This window comes from Pseudopipra pipra, chromosome 30 (assembly GCF_036250125.1).
Source record: "Pseudopipra pipra isolate bDixPip1 chromosome 30, bDixPip1.hap1, whole genome shotgun sequence".
NCBI classification, from domain to species: Eukaryota; Metazoa; Chordata; class Aves; order Passeriformes; family Pipridae; genus Pseudopipra; species Pseudopipra pipra.
The window spans coordinates 1,055,495-1,079,512 of NC_087578.1; the positions used below are offsets into that span (position 1 = coordinate 1,055,495).

General features: G+C 52.6%; 1 protein-coding gene across 4 annotated transcripts in view; it reads left to right on the forward strand.

The window, feature by feature from the left end:
* The first annotated feature begins 1,515 nt into the window (after positions 1-1,515).
* The window catches only part of DIP2B (disco interacting protein 2 homolog B), a 66,297-nt gene continuing 43,794 nt past the window's right edge, over positions 1,516-24,018 (forward strand). For 3 of the 4 annotated variants that reach the window (XM_064638837.1, XM_064638838.1, XM_064638840.1), the window contains exon 1: positions 1,516-1,758. In XM_064638837.1, the coding sequence (XP_064494907.1) occupies positions 1,668-1,758 (91 nt within the window). In that variant the 5' untranslated portion in view covers positions 1,516-1,667. Of the gene's footprint in view, positions 1,759-9,447; positions 9,485-24,018 lie in introns of those variants that run through there. The other variant, XM_064638839.1, reaches the window with a different exon arrangement.

Genomic DNA, 24,018 nt, shown 5'->3' on the forward strand with positions numbered 1-24,018 from the left:
TATTCAGATAATATATTGAGCTCGAGTTATTACAGACATCTTGTTCCTCCCGGATGAATCCAGCTTCCCCTTGGCATTGACGATCTCTCTTCAAAGTGGTAGGAAAGGAGAAAAAAAAGCAACTTTATCTGGCTTTTAGACTGTCTGTTCTGGTTTATTCCTGTCGTCAAAACTGTCCAAAACGAAATTTGTGTAAAGTAGGTTCATGCTTTAAATGTTCAAATGATAATACATGTATTTGTATTTGTTTTTGACATTGCCAAGGTGCTATGGGAAATTGAAATAACAGTTAGAAAAAATAAAGCTGATTTAAAAGAGAAAAAAAAAAAAGCCAAAAAACCAAAAAACAAAACAAAAAAAAAAAAACCTAAAACACAAATCCCTGAGCTCTTAGTGGTGTGTGGGGATGGGGGGAACCCAGGGCTGGGATTGGGACCGGGAGCAGGAATGGGAATGGGGACTGGGAGTGGGAGCAGGGACCAGGAGAGGGAATGGGGACCGGGAATGGGAACCAGGAGCAGGAATGGGACCGGGAGTGGCTCTGGGACCAGGAGCAGGTCTGGGACTGGGAGAGGGAACTGGGATTGGGAGCGGCTCTGGGACCAGAAGAGGGAACTGGGACCGGGAGTGGCTCTGGGACCAGGAGCGGGAACTGGGATTGGGAGCGGGAATTGGGACCGGGAGGGGCTCCGGGACCGGGAGAAGGAACTGGGAGAGGGGGGGCAGTGGGAATGGGGACCGGGAGCAGGAATGGGGACCGGGAGTGGCTCTGGGACCAGGAGCAGGTCTGGGACTGGGAGCGGGAACTGGGATCGGGAGCGGCTCCGGGACCAGGAGAGGGAACTGGGAGGGGGGGTCGTGGGAATGGGGACCGGGAGCATCTCCAGGAGCAGGAAGGGGAAGCGGCTGCGGGGCCGGGAGCGTGTCTGGGATCAAAAGCGGAGACCGGGAGCGGTATCGGGGGGACCTTGAGTGGAACCGGGAGCGGCTCCGAGCCCAGGAACCGGTGTGGGATAGATCGGGAGCGGCTCCGGGGACCTGGAGTAGCAGCAGGGACCGGGAGCGGCTTCCGGGACGAGGAGCAGGACCGGGAGCGGCTCCGAGAGCAGGAGCCGGTCTGGGACAGATCGGGAGCGGCTCCGGGGACCTGGAGCAGGGACCGGGAGCGGCTTCCGGGACGAGGAGCAGGACCGGGAGCGGCTCCGAGAGCAGGAGCCGGTGTGGGACAGGTCGGGAGCGGCTCCGGGGACCTGGAGCAGGGACCGGGAGCGGCTTCCGGGACGAGGAGCAGGAGCGGGGACCGGGAGCCGCTGCGGGACCGGGAGCAGGAGCGGAGGCCGCGCTGGGGATGCGGGCCGGGCCCCGGGAGACGTTCCCATATCCCGATATCCCGGATCCCGATCCCGGATCCTGAGGGGCGGGCGCGCGCGCGCAGCGCGGGGCGGGGCCGCGCGGGGGCGCTGCGGGGACGGTGAGGGGGGGGGGGGGACGGACACGGGGCCGGCGGTCACGTGGTCGGCGGCGCCGCGCTCCGCGATGGCGGCCGAGCCTGAGGCCGCTCCCGCTGCCCCCGCAGCGCCCCGCGGCCGCTGAGCCCGGAGCGACCCGAGCCTGCCCCGGCCCCTGTCCCTGCCCCTGCCCCTGCCTCGGCCCCGGCCCCCGCCGCCATGGCAGAGCCCGCCGCGCCCGCGGCCGTCTCCTCGCTGCCCCGCGAGGTCCGCGAGCAGCTGGCCGAGCTGGAGCTGGAGCTCTCGGAAGGTGAGCGGGGCGGGGGGAGCGCCGCGGAGCCCGGCCCGGCCCGGCCCGGAGGGTTCGGGGGGTGCGGGAGCGGGTGGGGACGGCGAGGAGGACGGGAATGGTCGAATGGGATGAGGGTCGGTGTGGATGAGGGTCCGGGGTCCGTCCGGGCGGAGGAAGGGCCCGGGCTGCGGGTTGGGGTCGTGTCTGGGGGCACCTCCCGGCTGAGCCCCGGGGGACCCCCGCGCTGGGAGCATCGTCTGGGGGGGGGGAATCCCCCGACTGACCCCCAAGGGACCCCCCGGCTGTCCCCGAGGGACCCCCTGAGTGACCCCCGGGGGACCCCCCGAACGACTCCCCCGACCCCGCGGGACCCCCCGACTGGTCCAGGAGAAGCCCCCAAGGGACCCCCCTCTCCCGACCCCGGGGGGAGCCTTTGGCTGGGCTGGGTGACCCGACCCCCCCTCCCTCCCCGGTCCCGGGAGGGTTTTTCTCTTCCCCGTCGTTCCCCAGGGATGAGGATGCGGAGCGGGAGGGGGAGACCCCGGGACAGCCCGTCCTGGGGCGGGGGAGCCGCAGGAACTTCGGGCACATAAATGAAGACAAACCCCGTGTTCTTCCCACTTTCTGAATAAGTTCTTTTTTTTTTTTACCGTAATCTCTTCGGAGCATGCGCTTTTTTTTTTTTTTTTCCCCTGCCTTTTTTTTTTTTTGGTGTTGTTTCGGTTTTTTTTTTATTTTTTTTTGCCGTGTGTTCGTTCTTTGTTTCCCAGCGTTTCCAATGCTGCTCTCGGTGCAGCTTTGTCGCGAGCCTCCCTTGCGGGATGGAGCCGAGGGGGGAGAGGTTGCAGAGCAGGTAGCTCAGATTTGCATATCTTTAATTTTCCTCCCTCTGTCAGGGCGCGGAGCTCGGTGCCAAAATCAGTGGCTTCTCAGGAGGGTCCATTCCATGGCTGGGATAACCATGGAATCAGAATATCCCGAGCTGGAAGGGACCCTACAAGCGTCATCCATGTCTCTGTTAGCATTAAAAATTAAGAAAAATGAAGTTGCAGGAACATCCTGCTTCGCTCTGTTTATCCCAGTGCATAAAAGAGACTTATTCACCCTTTGGAGATGAGGAATTCACTCCCTGAGCTGGGGGCTGCCCACGCTGGCACTGGAGGCTCTGCCAGCTGAAAAGGCCGTGGCACTGCTCTCCTGCCACAGCCTGGCTGGAGTTAAACCCCCTCTGTTGGCTGGTTGGGGGTTTTTTGTGAGGTGTTTTTCAGACATACCTTCAGCAAACATTTACCTAGAGAGATAAACTGTCCCGGGGTTTGCTCTGGGGGACTCTGAGATAACAAAAGAATTGAGGGACTGTCTCAAAATGCAGCGTTAAATCGGGGGTTGATGCTTTTTGGAGAATTCACTGGGTGTTTTAAGCATTTTCTGAAGTTTGGTTCTTGTGGCACTGACCCCCTGTGCTGCAAACTTGGGAATAAATGAGCTGCTGCTGCTGGACTGGCTGCTGTGACACCCCACTAATCTTTAACGAGCTCCTCAAATACCTCCAACTTCAGTTGCTACAGAGGGAAGTTTTGTGGGTTATGCAAGTAATTCTCTGAGTGTTAAATCCGCTGCCCCTTTGGGGGTTTAATACTCGGATTTCTTGACGTGGGTGCCGAGGATTTGTTTGTGCAAATCACTTTCTCTGTCAAAAAAAAAAAACCCCTCCCCTGTGAGTACCAAGAATTTTGGGTCCCCGAGCTCTTGGGAACGTATTTCAGGGGGATGTTGTTGCTGAGATAACTGAGGCCTGACCTGGGAAGGGGAGTAAGGTAATGTCATTGTGGAGTTCTTGAAAAACACGCCCCAGTTTGAGGCTTAAGCTGAGGGATTTTGAGGGCTGTGTGTGCATTGTTCAGCTGAATATAACCAAGGGCTGTTGACAGTAAACAATATTGAATGGAAGCATTTTATTAAAAATGGCAGCAGGGCTCCCTGTGTAACTGCTCAGTTGTTGCTCAGATAAGAACACTTGATCCCTTTTTTTCCCACCCCCTTGTTTGCAGCTTTATCTGTCCCCGGGCCTGACTGTTGACTGTGTAAATGTTTCTGTCGGGGTTTTTGGGGGTTTTTTTTGGGTAGGAACAGGCTGGTTTTGGGAGAGGAGAGGACCTGCAGCTGCAGGGGAGCAGCCTGGGGTCCCTGAGGTGGCTCTGTCCCTGATGGATGATGTGAGAGCAGGGGAGTACCTGGCTCCAGGTGCAGGGAATGCTGCCTGGGAACACAGAACCTGCTGAGCCTTGCAGGGAGTTTTAATGCAGGGGCTGTGTTCCCATTAACCACCACAGAGTCGAGAATTTATACCAAAACAGGGGGGAAATTTAAGTATTAAAACCCCTTCTCTGGCGTCGTGCTCGTGGAAGGTGCTGTGTCAGCAGGAGCAGGATGCAAAGTGGAGCAGGATTAGTGTGGTGTGGGCTGGAAATAGAAATCAGAGTTTGCAGTGGTGAGCCAGGAGCCTTCCTCAAGGAGCAGTGTCTGTCCAGGCAGAGCAACAGGACTGATTGTGCCTCTGGATTGTTCCTGGTGCTCAGGGTGGAAGTGGCAGTCAGGTGTCTGAGGGAAGCAGTGGGACGTGGCTCAGGAAACAGGAATTGTTCAGTGATCTTATTGTGAGTCTTGGCCCTCAGAGGTGGTTTGGATTCAAACTCATTTATTCCTGAGTGTGCATGAGGCTTCTGTTGTCTCCTATCAGAACATTCTGCCCAAATCTGAATTTAGAGAGACCCCCCCAGTTCCCTCACAGAGGGATCAGTGTCGCTGCCTCTGAGTAAGAATGTTCAAGTAACAATAACTGTGTATCAGCTGAGAATTGGGTCATGGAGCTGTGGGAAACCTGGAACCTGCTCATTACTCATGTTTTCCTTCTTTTCTCACTTTTGGGATATTTTTCTTTCCTAGTGCTTTTCTTCCTCTGTCAGTAACACCCACATTTTGTGCATCCCTAACGATGGGAAGGGCTGTCTTCCTATTTGCATCTGCTCCTGTTTCAGGAGTGAAAGTGCCAGGGATGTGAACTTTAAAGGAGGCTTTTCCCCTCCCCTTATTTTCACGTGTCTGAGGGTGAGACAGGAGCTCAGTCTCACACCTTGGGGCTGAGCTGCAGCTGCTGAGAGAAGGTGACTTTGGATCCACCACCCGCTGCTGTTCCTTGGGGTGTTCTCAGGGGTTCACAGAACAGGGGAAATGGTTGAATCCAGTGGAAAAAGGTTGATATTGGGGGTGTCTGGGTGCTCTTCCACTTTTGGATGAAATTTTGAAGCTTTCTTCTCACCTCGACCTCCCTCCTGCCAGCCATCAGTGGGGAAACTCTGGAATATCCAGGTTCAAAGGCTCTAATTAGGCACCATCAGAGGGTTTGTTTCAGACAGGACTCTGGTGCTGCCTGTGTGGGGAGGTGTGTTCTCCTGGAGGTGTGGCAGGGACAGCAGGACAGCAGGACAAAGGACAGCAAGGACAGCAAGGACAGCAAGGACAGCAGCACAGCTGCCTCCCAGGCCCCACTGCAGGGCCCAGCCTGGCTCTGTGAGGGTCAGACACCCTCCTAAAGAGCTTATTTGGCTGCTGGGGCTCGTTTCCCCCTGGTTTCTGCCTTGTCTGACGTTTGTGGAGCAGGAAAGGGGTGGCAGTGGAGTGAACTCCAGCTGGTGGGGTCTGAATGGGAACTCCACCTCCAAGTGACAGGAGCTCAGGCCTGAGGTGTCATTTCAGTCCCCTCTGGGCTCTGTGAGGGGGTTACCAGGTCCTGAGGCTCTGTCTGCAGAGCAGGGCTGTGTGAGAGGGATTTTTGGGAGCTGAGGCTCTGTCTGTAGAGCAGAGCTCTGTGTGAGAGGGATTTTTGGGAGCTGAGGCTCTGTCTGCAAGGCAGAGCTCTGTGTGAGAGGGATTTTTGGGAGCTGAGGGTCTGCAGAGCAGAGCTCTGTGTGAGAGGGGTTTTTTGGGGGCTGAGGGTCTGCAGAGCAGAGCTCTATGTGAGAGGGGTTTTTTGGGGGCTGAGGGTCTGTCTGCAGGGCAGAGCTGAGTGAGAGGGATTTTTGGGGGGCTGAGGCTCTGTCTGCAGGGCAGAGTTCTGTGTGAGAGGGATTTTTGGGGGGCTGAGGCTCTGCAGAGCAGAGCTCTATGTGAGAGGGGTTTTTGGGGGGCTGAGGGTCTGTCTGCAGGGCAGGGCTTTGTGAGAGAGGTTTTGGGGGCTGAGGCTCTGTGTGCAGAGCAGGACTGTGTGTGAGAGGGGCTTTTGGGAGCTGAGGGTCTGTCTGTAGAGCAGAGCTCTGTGTGAGGGATTTTTGGGGCTGAGGGTTTGTCTGCAGGGCAGGACTGGGTGTGAGGGGTTTTTGGGGCTGAGGCTCTGGGTGTGAGGGGTTTTTGGGGGGCTGAGGCTCTGTCTGCAGAGCAGAGCTCTGTGTGTGATGGATTTTGGGAGCTGAGGGTCTGTCTGCAGAGCAGGACTGGGTGTGAGGGGTTTTTGGGGCTGAGGCTCTGGTTGTGAGGGCTTTTTGGGAGCTGAGGGTCTGTTTGCAGAGCAGGACTGGGTGTGAGGGGTTTTTGGGCCTGAGGCTCTGGGTGTGAGGGGCTTTCAGGGGCTGAAGGAACACCAGGGATGGTGGCACACGTGGAAAAAAGAGGATCAGCAAAACGGTGGAAGCCCTGGGACTGAAGGGCAGCCAGATGGGATGGAACCTTACTGGAAGGAAACGTGTTGACTCAAGCAAGTGGGTAGAGCCTCTGTTTTGTTTGGCTGGAGAATTTCCTCTGGAATGGGGGTATTTCTGCGATCTCTCAGAAATTGAGTGTTTCAGTTTGCAGCCCTTGATTGCCAGGAGCCTGTCAGAGGAGGTGAGGGCCTTTTTTTTTTTAATAGATTAAGCAGCCCAAGCACAGAATTTAAATTACAGAGCCAGGGGAAGTCATTGTCTGAGCAGGGGCTGGATTGTGCTGAGGGAGCAGAAAGGTTTCGCTCGAGTTTCTCCCCCCACTCAGGGGGGAACTGTGGGCAAAGCCCAGGAAAGGTTGAAGAGGAGCTTTACAAACACAAGCAAGTCAGATCTGATCCTCTCGTAGCTGTAACAGGACTTGCAGGTGGTTTTTGTGCATTTATGCAGCATCTCACCCACAAGTCTTGCATTAGGCAAAACCAGCACTGGGAAAGCTTTTATGTTGCTTCCTTAATTTACCTGCAGGACTGACTGAGAGCGGATGGGCCCCAAATCTGCTGAGAAAATCTGTGTCTCTGTGTGCAGCCAGCACAGGCACAGCTCTGAGAGCTTTGAAATGCCCAAAAAACCCTCTTGGAGGCTGTGCTCACCCAGGGAGCATCCTCCCAGCCTTGGTTGGCTCTGCAAAGATCCTGACAGAGATCCTTCACTGCAGATGGAACTGTGGGGTTTTTTTAAGACTTACAGCCCAGGGAGAAGTGTTGCAGACGTGGAGCACACAGTGTCTGTGCCACAGGAAAAGGAAATCCAGCAAGGGGAGCAGAGTGGGGGCAAACAGAAGGTCCCCAGGATGATCCCAGATCTCTGCTCTGCAGATGGCCAGGGCAGGGTGATCCCAGTGATTAATGGTTTGGAGAGAGGGAGTTAAACACAAACACTGGAAGGAGTATTTTGGCTCCTGCGAGTGGGAGTTGGGTTTACTGCTGGTGCAGTGACTGAAGCATGTGAGCCACGGGGAAGGGGAGGGAGGTTTTTGGAGCATCCAGGCTGGAGTAATAAACGGTGACCAGGAGACTTAAGGAATGTGCATATTTCTGTGTTGTCCCTTTTATGCTTAGGAAATGAAGACCGAGTTTGGGGCTGTTTTTAAAAGCTGCAGCTCTGACCCTTTGCCTTGGGGAGAGGAGGAAATTAGAGGCTTTAAAGAGAGTCCTGCACCTCCTCCCCGGCTTCTCTGAAGCTCTGCAGGAGCTGGAACCAGTTCCCTCAGCTGGGAGGAGGGGCTATCTGGTAGCAAGGATTCCCAGTTTGTCCTTTAGGACTCTGAGTGCTCCCAGGATGGGGGATATTTGCCATTCCAGCTGGATCCTGGGGCCGGGGACGCTCCCCAGCCCCGTCGGCCCGTCCGTGCTCGGGGTTTGCTGTGGTGGTGTCCTACATAGCTGGTGCTCAGCTTGCTATTTTGGATTCTGGAGCATGAAATATTGAGCAGCAGATGTGATGGGTGGCAGGGGAGCTGCACAGAGGCAGCTGCTGCTCTTCCCAAGGATTGCCCTGCAATCCTTGGGGCTCCGCAGGGGAGGTGCCCGTGGAGAGCCCCATGAGCTCCGTGGGGTGATGTGGTGGAAAGAAAAGGGTGATGGTTCCTTCCTGAGCCCCTCTCCCCTGATCAGTGTTTGTCCTGGAGCTCTCTGCTCCCTGGATTTATCGTGTTTGTTCAGTGGCAAGTTTTTCAGGAGCCAAAAGAGTGAACTCATGGCGAGCGTTCCCGAGGGAGCCGGAGAGTTCCTGTTTGCATTTCTCTCAAAGACAATGAGCAGATAATTTCTCAGGATGGTTTGGTCTCAGTTAGAAAAAAGCATTTCCTGGAGCTCTCCGTGACTCCCTCACTTGCTTTCTGGGCCTGGATCCGGAGAGAGAAGGATTGAAACATTCCTCAGCTGGGGAGGACTCAGTCCCAAAATTTCTTGGAGAGCTTGTGAAATCAGGGAAGAGCCACCAGGCCAGGATGTCTCCTTGTATTAATTAGGATGGAAGAGTCTTTACATTTGCACCATGTGTGAGGAAACTGATTTACAGCTAAGGGATGCTCCACGGGCAGCAACATTCCATCTGCTCCCCGGATTTTCCTGATGAAAAGCCTCAGGAGAAGCCTCACACCTGTATTTCTCATCCTGGATCATGTGCTGGGTCGTTCCTGGGTGGTTCCTCTTGCCTGGTGTTCTCAGTGAAGTGCCTGTTTCCATCAGCTCGTGTTCTTTTCAGGCTTCAAAGCCCAGGGTTTGGGAAGCACCACTTGGAGTAAACACAGGAGTAAACACTTGGAGTAAACACAGTAAACACTTGGAGTAAACACCTTGTTTGAGTTACACTGAGCTTGTACCAAAGATAACAGTGTGACAGTAACTTAACTTCCCTCCCTGTGAGCAAACACCTCGTTTTATTTAGTGGGACTTGGGGATGATTAAAAGGAAAACCAGAAAAAAAAAAAAAAAGGAAGTTTTATCATATAAACTTTTCTCAATTCTTGTTGACTTGAGAATTGCTGGTGCAAATTCTGGGTCTTCTGGCCTCTGAATTCCACAGGGATGGGAGCCCACGGAGCCTCCAGGGCATCCATTAATCCATCCTGTGAGCCCAGGATGCCCCTTCCTGCCTGAGTGAGCAGCCAGGCAACCTGCTTTTCACCCAGCTCCGTGTCCTTAGGGAGCAAAAAAACCAGGGAGAATTGTATCCCTGCCTGATAAAATTAGGTCTCCTGCAATCTCCCAGATGGATGGCTGTCTGCCTTGAAAAACATATGTTTTCATGCAGGAATAATGCATTATTCCAGTTGGGATGGCTGGTGGCTGAGTGCTCCCTGTTTTGCCTCTGGGATCAGGGCTGATGTCACACACAGGGTCTGAAGTGCAGCAGTGGAAAAAGAATTGTTTGGGATGTTTCTCCCACCTTTTGTGTCTTGAGAAGGATATTGTTCCTGTGCCTTCATCCTAAAGGAGCTGGGAAACGAAGCCTTTTACTGGAGATGAGGCATAAACTGCAAAGAGGTGAAGTCAGAGCCTGTATTCCTGGATTTTAGCTCACTGCACTGGAAAATTTCCTTGGGAATAGCAGCACTGGTGTTCCTCTGCTACGGGTCTAGGATGAATTTCTCTGAGAGCAGCACAGGTAACTTTTGGAGGAAGTTCTGTTTCATCCCCTCCAGTTCTGCAGAGAGGAGGGGAAGGGACCCTTTTCCAGAGGGAAGGGACCTGCCAGAGCTCCCCTTTTCCAGAGGGAGGGGACCTGCTAGAGCTCCCCTTTTTTGGAGAGAAGGGACCTGCCAGAGCTCCCCTTTTCCAAAGAGAAGGGACCTGCCAGAGCTCCCCTTTTCCAGAGAGAAGGGACCTGCCAGAGCTCCCCTTTTTTGGAGAGAAGGGACCTGCCAGAGCTCCCCTTTTCCAAAGAGAAGGGATCTGCCAGAGCTCCCCTTTTTTGGAGAGAAGGGACCTGCCAGAGCTCCCCTTTTCCATAGGGAAGGGACCTGCCAGAGCTCCCCTTTTCCATAGGGAAGGGACCTGCCAGAGCTCCCCTTTTCCATAGGGAAGGGACCTGCCAGAGCTCCCCTTTTTGGGAGAGAAGGGACCTGCCAGAGCTCCCCTTTTTTGGAGAGAAGGGACCTGCCAGAGCTCCCCTTTTTTGGAGAGAAGGGACCTGCCAGAGCTCCCCTTTTTTGGAGAGAAGGGACCTGCCAGAGCTCCCCTTTTCCAGGGAGAAGGGACCTGCCAGAGCTCCCCTTTTCCATAGGGAAGGGACCTGCCAGAGCTCCCTTTTTCCAGAGGGAAGGGACCTGCCAGAGCTCCCTTTTTCCAGAGGGAAGGCACTGCTGTCCCTGCAGTCCCACATCCCTGTGGCACACACAGATCCCTGTGTTCCCTTGGGAATCCACCCTCACGTGGCACTTCCCCCTCCTCCTCCCGAGCCACAGGAAGCTCAGGACAAGGATTTTCCTGCTGCTCATTTTCCACGTGAGCCATCGCCGTGGCTGCCACCAGGATGGGCTGTGGGTGACTGTCCTTTAACACACCAGCTCTTCATTTTGGGTGCTGATGAACCTCTGGCACAGGGAACCATTCCAGCTGGAGGCCCCTTTCCTGGCAGTGCTGTGTTTGCTCCCTGGGATCCATCAGGGTTGACCTGATAAGATGTTTTCTTTCCCTGTAATTATGAGCGAGCCCTTCTCTGGGAATGGGGATCCCAGAGAGGGGCTGAGCAGCCAGAAGAAACCCCAAGGAGGGGAAGGAGGCCTGGGGAGTTTTCTGCTCCCTTTCTAGCCAGAGGTGAGAGCAGAGCTGATGGTTGTCTGAGGTCACCCTGGGCTGTGGGGTGAGGAAGGGAGGAAGGGAACCCTGTCCCTGCTGACATTCCCTCTGTCCCTGCTGACATTCCCCCTGTCCCTGCTGACATTCCCTCTGTCCCTGCTGACATTCCCCCTGTCCCTGCTGACATTCCCTCTGTCCCTGCTGACATTCCCACTGTCCCTGCTGACATTCCCACTGTCCCTGCTGACATTCCCTCTGTCCCTGCTGACATTCCCCCTGTCCCTGCTGACATTCCCTCTGTCCCTGCTGACATTCCCCCTGTCCCTGCTGACATTCCCTCTGTCCCTGCTGACATTCCCTCTGTCCCTGCTGACATTCCCACTGTCCCTGCTGACATTCCCTCTGTCCCTGCTGACATTCCCTCTGTCCCTGCTGACATTCCCACTGTCCCTGCTGACATTCCCCCTGTCCCTGCTGACATTCCCACTGTTCCTGCTGACATTCCCTCTGTCCCTGCTGACATTCCCACTGTCCCTGCTGACATTCCCCCTGTCCCTGCTGACATTCCCACTGTCCCTGCTGACATTCCCTCTGTCCCTGCTGACATTCCCTCTCTCTGTACCTGCTGACATTCCCACTGTCCCTGCTGACATTCCCCCTTTCCCTGCTGACATTCCCCCTGTCCCTGCTGACATTCCCTCTGTCCCTGCTGACATTCCCACTCACAATGTGCTTTGTCACCGGGATCAGGAGCAGGAGAATTCCTCCCAGGAGCTGGGAGGTGACATGGCAAATTCCAGGCTGTGATTATTCACCCTGTGCTGGAGAGTCAGGGAGATAAAAGCCCCTGATCCTCTTCAGTGGTTCTGGGAGAGAATGAACAGATCTGCAGCTCATTAAACTGGGCTGCCTTTTATTCCCTCCCCTGAATTGAACACAAGCAGAAAGTGCCTGTTCAGGGTGTTCCATTTGTGGCACTCAGGAGCTCGGGGTGTGTCCCACAGGGGGGCTTGGAGCGAGGTCCTGGTGGCTCCGGTTGAGTTGACACGGGAAGGGAAGGGGGTTGTGGATAAATTCACCCAGTGTGGCATCTCCAGGCTGGAGAAATCCTGTCTTGTTCCCTGGTGTGTCCTCAAGAGCTGCATCCTGGGTTTCATAACCCCAGCAGAGTTGGCTCAGGCTGCCCTCACCTCTTCCACCTCACTCTTTCCATCTCAGAATGGCAGAGCCCTGAACTTTGGCAAACCAGGGGAGGGCACTTGGGGAAAACTTTTAGGAATCTGAGCTTTGTTCCCTTTAAAAAGATAACCTAAACTTTCACCTTGTTTCAGGAGCAGTGAAAGAATTTGTAAGTAAGCAAATTATTAAGTGTTTTGAGACGGTTTTTTAAAGGCTTTTGTGGCAATCCCGGAAAAATATTGAATGTGAGGCTGAAGCTTTTTGTGTTACAAAAAGGGAGATCTCAGAATGGTGTAAATGTTTTTGGAGCCTGAGACCAGTGTTTATTCTTAGGGCAGAAACTCTTCAAGTGATCCCTTGTGGATTAAAAAAAAAAAAAAAGAACAATTCTTATTGTGACGGGAACGAAACCCCCCCCGTTCTTACGGGGTTGGAAAAGGGGGAAGTCTCCTTGTTTTGAGTTCCCAGGCAGGAAGGGGAGATGCCCAGGGCTGAGGTGAGGGGCTGGGTCACAGACAGGGCACAGCAGACCCTGGGACACGTTTTCACTCCCACTGTGACATTTGCAGGTCACCAGTGATGTCTCAGGGTGCTTGAATTTGAATTTTGAGGGGGTTTCTCAGTGATGCTGATGGTGAGTTTTGGTTGAATGTGATGTAAACCCACTGCACTTGTGGAATTTCTCCTCTCTGCTTTAAGCTTTCAAGCCCTCCTGGAAAACACCCCGAATGTAAAAAGTCCTGGGGTGCAGGAAAAAAAAAAAAAGTCAATTATTGAGTCCCAAATAGGGAGAATCGAGGATGAAGGCGAAGCAAATGAGTCAGATATAAATAATCCCATTATTCTTGGCTGCAGCCACACCTAGAAACCTTGAGCAAACACTTCTGTTTGGTTATTCCCCGTGTTTGATACACTTTGCTTGTTAAGTCCTGTTTTAAAATTGCAGCATGTAAAAAATTGTGTAGGGCCAGTCCCCATTATTAACATTAAAGGCTCAGGAACGTTGTTTCAAATCACTCTGACCAGAAGCACAGAGGCCTGAGCTGGAACATAGTTCATTTGCTCTGATATTTTCCCAAAAATCAGAAAAATCCATAACCCTGGAGCCGGGTTGTTGCCTTGGAAGGCTTTCAGGGCAATTCTTTTTGCAGTAAATGCCTTTAAAAAAATGTCTGGCTGGAAGAGCAAACAGGAAGATGTAATTACCCTTTGCCTTTTGTGTGTCAAATCCTCATTCATTGGGCAGAGCTTTGGTAAAACACTTTTGGGAGCAGCTCCTTGGAGCGTGGAAGGTGGAAGGAAAAGCACTTGGATGCAGCAGAGTCCTGAGCGATGTGTTGGGATTGATGTCCTGTGTTTTAGGGGGTAGTTACTCACCTCAGAGTGTGGGTTTCAGGGTTGATAAGCTGATTTTTAATACATCTGAGCAAAGCCACTTTTCCAGGTGTGAGTGGGAATTGGGATCCCTCCCCTGCAGTGATCCCAGTTATCTGTGGGATGGGAAGGTGGCTTCTGGTGATGAACCCGATGGGAAGAGCCAAGTGGAAACCCAGGTCCATGTCCTGGCAGCTCTCAGGGGTGTTTTTATGGAGCCTCACACTCATCAGTGTTGAGTTTGCAGCAAAGGTGACTCTTTCTCCCCTTCCAGAGATTTAGATGGATTCAGGGAAGCAACGAGGGAGGAGGGCACGGAATAAGGTGGAGGGTGGTGATAAAAGTTCTCCAGGGTGCCAGGACTTGGCCTCTTCTCCCAGGAAAGCAATTCCTTGTTCTGTTCTGGTGTGAGATGGCAGGACACCTTCCTGGGGATGTTTAAACTGACAGGACACCTTCCTGGGGATGTTTAAAATGACAGGACACCTTCCTGGGGATGTTTAAAATGACAGGACACCTTCCTGGGAGCAGTGGGATGCTGTGAGCACAGAGGTGTCCTATGGCACCACAGGCACACTCCTCTCCCAGGGAGGCACGAGGATGAAAGGGAAGACTTGGCTGGAGAACTGGGGGAGGAGTAAATAGTTTTCCATGAGAGTTTGGCTCCAGGTTCTGGAGGATCTGGGAGCTCTCCTGCCCTGCAAAGTGAGGACCTCGGGGTTGTGCCGGTGCAGCCGCTCCGGGGTCTGAGGGGAGGAACTCCCAGAGATTCCCAGTGTTGCTGTGGGATCTATGACACCAAGAGAGGAGAAACAGTCCAAGAAAGGGAGAGGGGGATCTGGGAGGTGTCAGAACTGGTTTTTCTGTGATTCCATCAAGAAGAATTATTGCAGAAGAGCTGAGGACGAGTCCCTGGGAGTTACTGTCACACACTGGGATGAGCTCGCAGCCCTTGGATCCTTTCCACCTTTTCAAGGGATTGTTTAAAGCTGTTTTCATGGATCCCTGCTTGAAAGGTGGATTTCTGCTCCTTCAGCACATTCTGCCCCAAGCAGTCGCAGACAGATCCGTGTCTTAACTCACTAAACCAGTTAATGGTGGAGCTGGGAGCACTGGGAGCACTGGGAGCACGTTTCTGTCTCCCTGGGACACTGGGGGAGGGATGGACCGTGCTGGCCCTTCCAGGGAGAGTTCCCTGACCCAGGGGAAAGAGCTGACTGGGGGTTTCCTGTGCTGCCCTTTCCCTGGGATCGTGCTGGGTGTGAATTCCAGGCCTTATCAGGGGGTGGGAGGCACATCTGAAGAGGAAGGAGCAAAGTGCCAACTGCTGGGAGCCTTTGTCAGGGACTGAGGGAATCCTGGGCCCATTTGGACACTGGTGCAGCCCCGGGGTCTCTGCCTCTGGGATGAATGACTGGCTGCTCCATGGGATGAATTCCTCGCTCCCAGCGTGTGGGAATGAAAAGGAGAGACCAACTGGAGGGTGGAGATGAGCCTCAGTTCTGACCTGGAGCAGGTTCCCCTGTTCACATCTCTGCCATCTCCCTTTGCTCTGCGTGGAAAGAAGGTTTTGGGGTGATTTGTGGCTGTCAGGGCACAAACCACAAACCACAGTTGTGATTTTTGGGGTGATTTGTGGCTCTCAGGGCAGGCTGCTCAGGGTTGCAGGCCTGTCAGCCCAGCAGATGATTTTTGGCAGGCGTTTTCTGGGCCAGGGGTTCTCGTGTTCCTCCTTTCAGAGCTCTTGACATGAAATATTCAGCCCCTGCCTGTGCACAGACCCCTGAGCACATCCTGCATTTGTGGCTTCCTCCATGGAAATGGGGGAATGTCTCCATGGAAATGGGGGGATGTCTCCATGGAAATGGGGGAATGTCTCCATGGGAATGGGGGCCCCTCACGTGGCACTTCGGGGTCTCGGGGGGAGTTTTGTTGTGTCTTCCCCCCCAGCAGAACCAGGGCTGGAGGGAGCAGCTCCCCAGAGTTTCCTGAGGTGCCACAGCCCGGGGGTGTCTTCTCTGGATGCTCCAGGTTGGCTGTCACCGAGGTCAGGGGTGTGTTTGGTGGGAGCATCTCAGCTGGGAGTCCCCCCCAGGAGTTTATTTATTTTCTTTCTGCATTTCTCAGGCAGTTCTGTGTTGTGCTTCCAGAATCCCAGTGCTAGAGAAGAAATCAGTCCTGTTGTGCTTCCAGAATCCCAGTGCTAGAGAAGAAACAGTCCTGTTGTGCAGGGGAGGCTGGAGGGAAGTGGTTGTTTGATTTCCCCATCATCATAATTTCTCTTGAGGGGCTGTTACGTAGCGTGGCACGAACTTCACTCCCATGGAACATCTGGAGTCAGCAGAGAAGTCCTGGAGAACAAACTGGAGGGCAGAGATCCAACCCAGAGATCCAGAGCCCTCCTTTCTCCGAGGTTTTGCTTGATTGCAAGTTTTCTGTTTGGCCATTAATCCTTTACTTTCTTGGCAGAGTGTCTTGTCTTTAAATTATTGCTGTCAACACGTCCTTGGCCCTTCCTGCCCCTCCAACCCCCCCAAACTGTGCAGAAATGCTCTGGTTGGCTGGGAGAGGCCTCAGTGTTTGCAGCTGAAAGCAAAGCCTGCTGTGAACATCATCTTTTATCCCAAAGAGATGAGCATCTCCCTGGTAATGTTCCATTGCCACCCCTGGTTCTCCAAACAGGGGATGTTTGATCTCCAGTGATTGTGGCTCCATTAGGCACAGGGACAGATGGTTCCTGCCCAGGCACTTCTCATGTTGTCATTTCCAGGCAGGAATTAGAAGGGGAGGTGGAATTCTCTTCATGGGCTGTGGTGGAGGAGGAAGGGAATGCCTGGAATCACAGAACCAGGGGATGGTTGGGGTTGGAGGGGACCTTAGGGCTCATCCATCCTTGGATTCCACCCTGCCCTTCCCAGCAGGGATGCTGTGGGACTGGGATCCCCACGAATGACTCTGACACAAAGTTAATTTAACATTTCACACTCTTACTTTGCTTTTTCGGGTGATGCTTTTGTTGAGTTTGGCCTCATTTATTTTTTTCTTAGGTTTGAGGTTGTTGTTTTTTTTTTTTTCTGGACATTTTAGAGTTGCCCATGCCTGGAGAGAATTTAGCTGGCAGGATCTTTTCCAGTGAGTTCAAAGTCTTGGGTGTCTTGTTTGCCACGACTTTTTTGCATAGTAATAAAACCCAGGCTAATTCTGGAGAATTAAGTGCTAATGGGAAATAAAGCAATAAAGATTAGTTTGTTGTTGAAAGTAATTCTGCTTCCACCTTGGAGGGACCTTGGTTAGTGCTGGGAGAAACTGCACAGTCACCTCTGCTTGAAATTTAGCACGGAGTGAAAAATTAAAATATGATCTCACTCTCATTAAAATTAGGTAATTGATGTCATCATTCAATTAGGAGGTTTTTTAGGAGCTTTTGACAAGTCTTTCCAGGTTGTTATTAAGACCTGACCAAGGATCCTTAAACTGGAGGGGAATGGGGACAGTTCTCTGGGAGGTGACAGGAAGGTAAAGGAGCATCCCAGGAAAATCCCCAGCCAGGAAATCCAGCCCTGAACTCCTGAGGGCAGAGCCACCAGTGTCCTCCTCCTCCAGGGAGATTCCAGCTCTTTTCATCCCTTCCTCTGGGCTACAGAGAGCTGGAGTGGCAGAGGAGAACTCTGTGCTGGCTTCATCATTTCCAGGGCATGAATATTTAATTCAGGCTCCTTAAAGCTTTTAGCAGATTTTGCCAGGCTGCTTCCTGGGCTGGTGGATGTGAGGACAACTGGAGAGAGCCTTTGGGGTGGAAATGGGGTTTATTTGTTTGGATTTGTGGCTGAAACACTTTTCCTGTTCCCGTGAGTGACTTTGCCACCACTTCTGGTGGCCTTTCAGTGCAGGAGCTGGTTTGGCCTGACAAACATTTGGGAACCAGTTTAGAGATTGATTGGGGGGTTTTTCCCCTCTGTGCAGCCACCAATTTTATTTACCAGGGAACAGTTTCTTTCCAGCTGACCAGTGTTTGTTCAAAAGAATTTGTTTACAGCTGTGCCTTTTGATACTTTTCGGTGCTGAATTTACCCACAGGGAGTTTTTCATCTCCCTGCTGCTTTCGAGGGGAACATGTTTGTTTTTTCTTGCCTTTTTTTTGTTGCAAATAAACCCCCAATGAGTTTATTTTCGCTGCATCCGTGGCCTTGGGGGTGCAGAGACACCAAACAGAACAACCTGCTGGGTGATTTGGGTGCACTGAGGTGTTTGCTCACCCAGAGCAGTGTTTGCTCACTGCCAGCTGTAAACCAGGTGTAAACCAGGTGTAAACCAGGAGTAAACCAGGTGTAAACCAGGTGTAAACCACCTTTCCTTCCCAGCAGGTTTTGGAGCAGTTTGGGACCCTGGAGCAGCTCCTCAGGTAGGGCAGGGCTGGGGAGGAATCCAGGGATGTTCCTCAGCCTCTCTGGAGATGTTGGAGTTACTGTTTGAACAACTGTCCAGAGCTTTGTGTCCTCCTCTGCTCTGTGGGTTTTTGGGAGCCCCAGTTCCCTGAGCATCCCAAGAAGGGGGTTTCAGAGTCGTTTTTTGTGCTCACTCCACCGTCACCTTCTGCTTTCTTTGTCACTGGGGAAGAAGGAACAAGGTAGAAGCTCGTCCTGTGGAGCTGGGTGAGAAAATGTGGCCTCAGAACCAGCTTTTTAACGGGGTTGCAGTGGCACATTTTGTAATAAATCACACGGGATCCCCCAGGGAAAAGCCCTCAGAGATCCTCAAGTCCAGCCCGGGCCCCATCCCCACCTTGTCCCCCTGTGACACATCCTTGGACACCTCCAGGGTTGGGGACTCCAAACCTCCCAGGGCAGCCCCTTCCAGTGCATTGTAAATAATTCCTGGGTTAATTTGTTGTTAAAGACTGAAGTTTTCAAGCTAATTCACATCTGTAACTGCCCAATCTTCTTTTTTTTGCCTCTTTGTTCGTTTTGTTTGTGTTCTTTTTCTCCCCGTCAAGTTGCTGACTCTGTGCTCTTAAATAGTCCCGCTGATTTCTCCACACTTCCTTCCCTCTGCCAGTGAGACATGTGAGAATTCAGTTTATTTGAATTGGAAGAGGAGACTCTGCACCCTGAGAGAGGCCACGGGAGGAAAAATCCTCCGTCAGGAGCTGCCGTGGGTTTGGAAACGGCTGCTGAAATGAGACCTTTCTTACTTTGAAGCCTGGTTTTTTTAGCTTTGAAGTCCACTGGTGTCGGTGTGGGAGGGATATTTGTCTTCCCAGCTGTGTGAAAACACGTTGTGGCAGCAGTGAGGTTCTGACAGGAGGCAAGAAAACTCCGTGTGTGAGGATGTTGCTGTTTGGAACGTCAGAAATGGGACAATAAACTGATTTACTCCTCCTCGTGACCACAGCAGGATCTCCCTGCTTTAAAGGGCCACTCTGTGTCAAAAAGGGAATGCCATTCCCTCTAAAGAGCTCTGAATGTGCTTTATTAATTAGGGAACAGGGGGGGTTTTCCCAGGAAGGAGCCGAGTTCGGTGGCTCCGGGGTGGGTTCGTTGGAGCTCGGGGGGTTCTCCCGAGTTTTGCTCCTCATTTTGATCTTCCACTCAGCTTTAGAGGCTTTCACAGGAGAAGGATCTGCCACCTCCTGCTCTGCAGCCCAGAACAAAGCTCTGCTGAAGGAGGCATTGGCTCTGCCCTGAGAGCCCTTGGACGGAGTCGCTCCTGGCTCGATCCGTCCCGGCCGGAGCCGGCGGGATAATAATGGGCTTCCTTGGGCCTGCTGGGGCCCTGCCAGGAGGGTTTCCTTGGCACTGACATTCCTCAGGGAGCCCTGGGTGGGATGTCAACACGACTAAAAGCTTCACACAACCCATCCTGAGTGCAGAGCCTGGAATGTGCTGCTCCTGCCAGGCCGTGCAGGGCGTTTTTCTCCTGCTCCCTCTGTTTAAATCTTCTTTCCCAGGCTGCTCTTATTCCCAGGAATACGGCTCTGGGTCGGGATGGGGGGGTGCAGAGCAGGGTTTGGGGGTGTTGAAGGAGGTGCTTTGGTTCCCACTGGTCAGGCTTGAAGGGAAGGACTGGGAAGGCCAAGCCCAGCTCCAGGAGCTGCCTCTGCCAGGAACACCCCGGGAATTGGGTGGGAGTTCCCCCCAGCCAAATTACGGGTGTCACACACTAATTGGAGGCTGGTAAAAGTTTAATAATTGTATTGCTTTGCCTTTAAGTAGTGGGATCCTGCTCTGGTGACTAATCCTGTTTAATAGTGACTGTCCTCAGTGAGCACTTTGGAGAGAGCTCTGCAGTGACTGGGGGTTGTGCTTCAGGTTCCAGTGCTTTGGGAAAAACAACATCCTTTGCTCTCTTGAGCAGCCACCACTTTTCTGCTGCTCTTTCTGTGGGATGGGAGTGACATCCTTATGGGTACACACTTGGTACTGTCCCTGTGGGAAGGCCAGGGTGGGAGGGATGGAGGACCCACCTCTGACCTCCTGATTTTGGAAAAATTCCTTCTTGCAATTGATTTTTTTGGTGTTGGTTGGTTGGTTCTGGTTTTTTTGAGCTGGGTTTTGTTTGAGGAGGGATCTCCTAAGTGCCAGTGCTTTCCTCAAGGTCCCTCTCTTTGTTTCATCGTGCACAGTCATCGACCTCCTCGCCCTGTGACTGGGAATAGCATTTTCCCATCTGGAAACACATCATTACTCTGCAGGGTGAGGTGGTGCCAACTGGGTTAGTGCTCTGGAAGGAAGGCTGTGTTTAAGGGCAGGTCAGAGTTGCTGAACACTTGGTTTGAGCAGCTGTGTTTGATCACCAGATAGGGCAATAATTGCTCTTCACTTCTTTCTCCTCCCCTCCTTGCCTCTTGTTCAAGGATTTAGGATTTAATGAAGCGAAGTAACTTTGGGTCTGGTTGAGCTGAGCCAGGCTGGGCACCCAAAATGCCTCTTGGGATGGTTGGAGAAGGTTTGGAGGAGAGTTCCCAGCAAGGAGTTGCCTGTGGCACTTGCCTTATGCTAAAAACTGAAGCCAAGAGAATGATTTAAATGTTGGCACCCGAGAGCCGTGAAAAGGTGGGCGACAGGAACTGTGTGTGGGATTAAAAGCCACAGTGACTTCTCTTTCAGTCTCTTTGGGTTGCCTGCGTGGTTTTGGCTTTATTTTTATTCCTGGGCTAAAACCAGGCTTGATTTGGAGAAAATCATCTGTCCACACTTGTCTTGCCCTGTGGAGAAAGTGCAAAGTCCCAGGACGGGCGAGTGTCGGTGGGAAAGCTCTGGTTGGGCTGGACAGGCAGCTCCTGGCAGAGGGTTTTATCAGCACTCCCAGCTGGGATCAGTCCCTCTGGACCTGCAGGGAGGTGATGCTGTACCTGACTCAGGTGCTGAGTCACGGGGCTGTCACAGAGTTCACTCATTTCCTGGGGAACTTCTCCGAGAGGGGTTTGTGCCGGGGGTTGAGTCCCGGGGAGTTCCTGTCTGTGAGCAGGAGGTTTAGTCAGCAAAGGGAATCAGGAGTCCTGTGAGCAGGAGGTTTAGTCAGCAAAGGGAATTAGTCAGGGCACAATCACCTCGGTGGTTTTTTTTTCTTGCTCTGTTATCTTGCTTTACTCAGCCCCTGAGTGCAGCTGGTTCTTGGGAACAATGTTTGACACCATCCGTGTGTCCTCTGCAAACAGTTCTGGGGTGACAAACTGTGCAGCCCCTGAACTCACACGGTTCTTGTTGGCTGCTGATTAAAAATAGATGAAAACATTTCTCCTGAACAGGTTTTGTGAAGTCCTGTTCGTGACAAAGCCTTGGGTTTGTGCCCTTTGTAGCACCCAGGAGGGAAAATGCATTTCCCCCCCTCCCATGACAAGTGGGAGCTATTTAAAAAGATTTTTAGGGGTTTTTTTCCCCAGGATGGGGGGTTACATGCAAGATTTATTATTTGTGTGTGTGGGATTCAGCTGTTTATGTGCATGTGCTGCACATAAGTTTTATGGGTAACATGTAAAATTTATGTGGCTGCACTTTGCAGTGGAATTATCTCCCATAAAGTTGTCGGGTGATAGGATTTTTTTTCCAGGTTGGAGGAGGCAGTTGAGCAGAGCTTGCATTTCAGGGCTAGTGGTGCTTTTGAAGGGTTTATCTTGGAGAGTTTTGGGAGCCTTTTTAAAAAAAACATTTTACCTTTTGTAAAGGAAGATAGAAGAACAAGACAGAAACTTTTCTGCTGCGGAGTTGGATGATTTGAATACGGGGTGAGAAAATGTGACCTCAGAACCAGCTTTTTAACAAGGAGCTGGTGGCACCTCCTCGAAAACTGGTCCCCCCCAGCTCAGGGGGAGGACAGAGCCCTGTCCTGAGCTCACCCACTCGGGTGATGCATCACATATGGCCTGGAAGATTATTGCTGGAAATACCCGGCCCAGACGGGTGACTCGAGGACAGAGGATCTGCTGCCGCTGCCAGATAAAGACATTTCTTCAGGGGAGCTTCCAGGAGTTGGATTGATTGCTCCCAGTCAAAACAAGGCAGAAAAATTGTCAAGGTTTGAGGCAAGTGAGTGACCCCGGGGTGAAGAGCACCTTGTGACCCCAAACGACCCAGACGTGGCGCAGGAACCTCGTCCTGGGGAAATAACAAACGTCAGGATTAAAATGGGTTTTAATCTGGTGAAACAAACGCTCCTAAGCCTCCAGAAAAAGGGGTTTGGGGAGTGGAGAACAGAGTGCTCACAGTGCTGGGGCCAAGCCCACTTGTTCTGTGTGTGTAAATTAATCTGGAGCTGATCTGGCTGTGAAACTTTTAGCACCGAAAGTGTAGCAGTTTAATGCTGGTGCCCAACAAACGCAGCTTTGTGAGCAGGGCCAGGCTCTCAGTGCCCTATTCATGCTCCTGATGGGGACAGAATGGTGCTGTTAAAGGGGAACTGCAGAGCCAAACCCGTGCTCCTTGATTTGCTGACGTTTGGGGCTTTTTTTTTTTGGTGACAGATGGAGTTGAGAAAGGCATTTATTTCTTTCAAGAAATCACACTTTTTTTTCTGGAAGGCTGTTGGTATTATCTCCAAGGAGGAAACCTGATATACAGCTTCACCCAAAGGAAGGAGGAGGAATCTTTGAAGATGCATCATCCTTTGGCCTCAGACAGAAGGAGGCAATTGTCTAAACTTGTCTCAAACGTAGGTTTTGTGCCGCAGTTGTAGCCAAAGAGTGGTAGGAGTGTAAGGCCATTCCACAGGTACAGCCTGTTTGAACACACAGCCTCAGGAAAAAAAGGTTTGAACGTCGTGTTTTGGGCTGCTGGAGCCTGGGATTGAGATGTCCCAGCTTGTAACCCTTGGAGAGAGAGTGAGGGATGTCCAGAAGGTGCCAGTCCTCCAGGAAAATCACAGAATCCCAGACTGGTTTGGGTGGGAAGGGAACTTAAAGCTCATCCAGTCCCACCCCCTGCCACGGGCAGGGACACCTCCCACCAGCCCAGGTTGCTCCAACCTGGCCTGGGACACTTCCAGGGATCCAGGGGCAGCCACAGCTTCTCTGGGCAACCTGTGCCAGGGCCTCCCCACCCTCCCAGGGAGGGATTTCTTCTGCAGGAAAGAAAACCAGCTGTAAATACACAAATATGTGACAGCAGCATTGCTTACTGAGTGCTGGACAGGTGGGTTTGTGCCCATTTTCTGCCCAGGCCACAAGTGCACTCAGTCCTCACTTGGGGTTTCTCAGAGGTGCCTCCTGCCACTCCAGTCACGTTTTATCTGCAGCAAAAGGATGTTTTGGGCTTCCAGCAGCACTTCTGGGTTTCCCTGTCTCCTGATCAGGGCCAGGTAATGACTGGGTGATCCAAACCCAAGCCCTGCACACCCAGGCTGTGTGTTCTGTTCTTTCAGAGCAGGTCCAAGGTGACAAAACCACCCAAGGGGAGACGTCGCCTGTCCCGTGGCTGGAGATCAATAAAGGGAACAGGCAAGAAAGGCAAAGTCAGCAGGTCATTTCTGGGGTTGAGAGGTGAAAAGCAGCTGTGGCAGTGCTCATGGAATAGTGTCATTAGTTTTGTTACAACCTCATTATGGCACTTGCCCTCAGCAGAGTGGCTGCTGTGTTTTGGGGCTGCTGGAAGTCCCGGAAGCGCTGCCACGATTCCCACAAAGTGCTGGAAAACATCAACAGGTTTTTTGTTTTGTTTTGTTTTTTTCCCTTTAAGAGCACACAAACATTTTTTAAAACTGCACACAAACTGCTTTCAGATTGGAACCCTTCCCTTGCTCAGGCCCAGGCTTTGTTGGGGAGATGCTGTTGGACTACGTGATCATTTTCCTTAATTTCTCCACCGTGGTAATTATGGTTTTGTTAGACAGTAAATGATTCAGTGTTCCATGGGGGAAGGGGGAGCAGGGATGTTGAAAGAGGAGAGCATTGTCTGAGCACAGCAGGATTAGCTGGTGTTACCACCTTGCACTGATTGAGCACCACTGGTGAGCAAAGATCATCAGCGCTAATTGCCCAAAAGCCGCCCCGGCGTCACAGGGCGCTGAGTGAGGCTCCCCGGGAGGCTCCAGAGGCTCCAGGCTCCTCTGCTGCAGGATTTGAATACAGGTGGAACATCCAGGCTGCCCAGGTGGCCCTTCCCTTGGCTCCCCTGGGCTCTGCCATGGCCAGGTCGAGCCTTTCTCTGCCGCTCCCGGCGATCGGAAACGTCCCGGTTGGGTTTGAGGATCAGTTCTGGATTTTCCCTCGGGAAATTGGGAGAGTCAGATTAAAA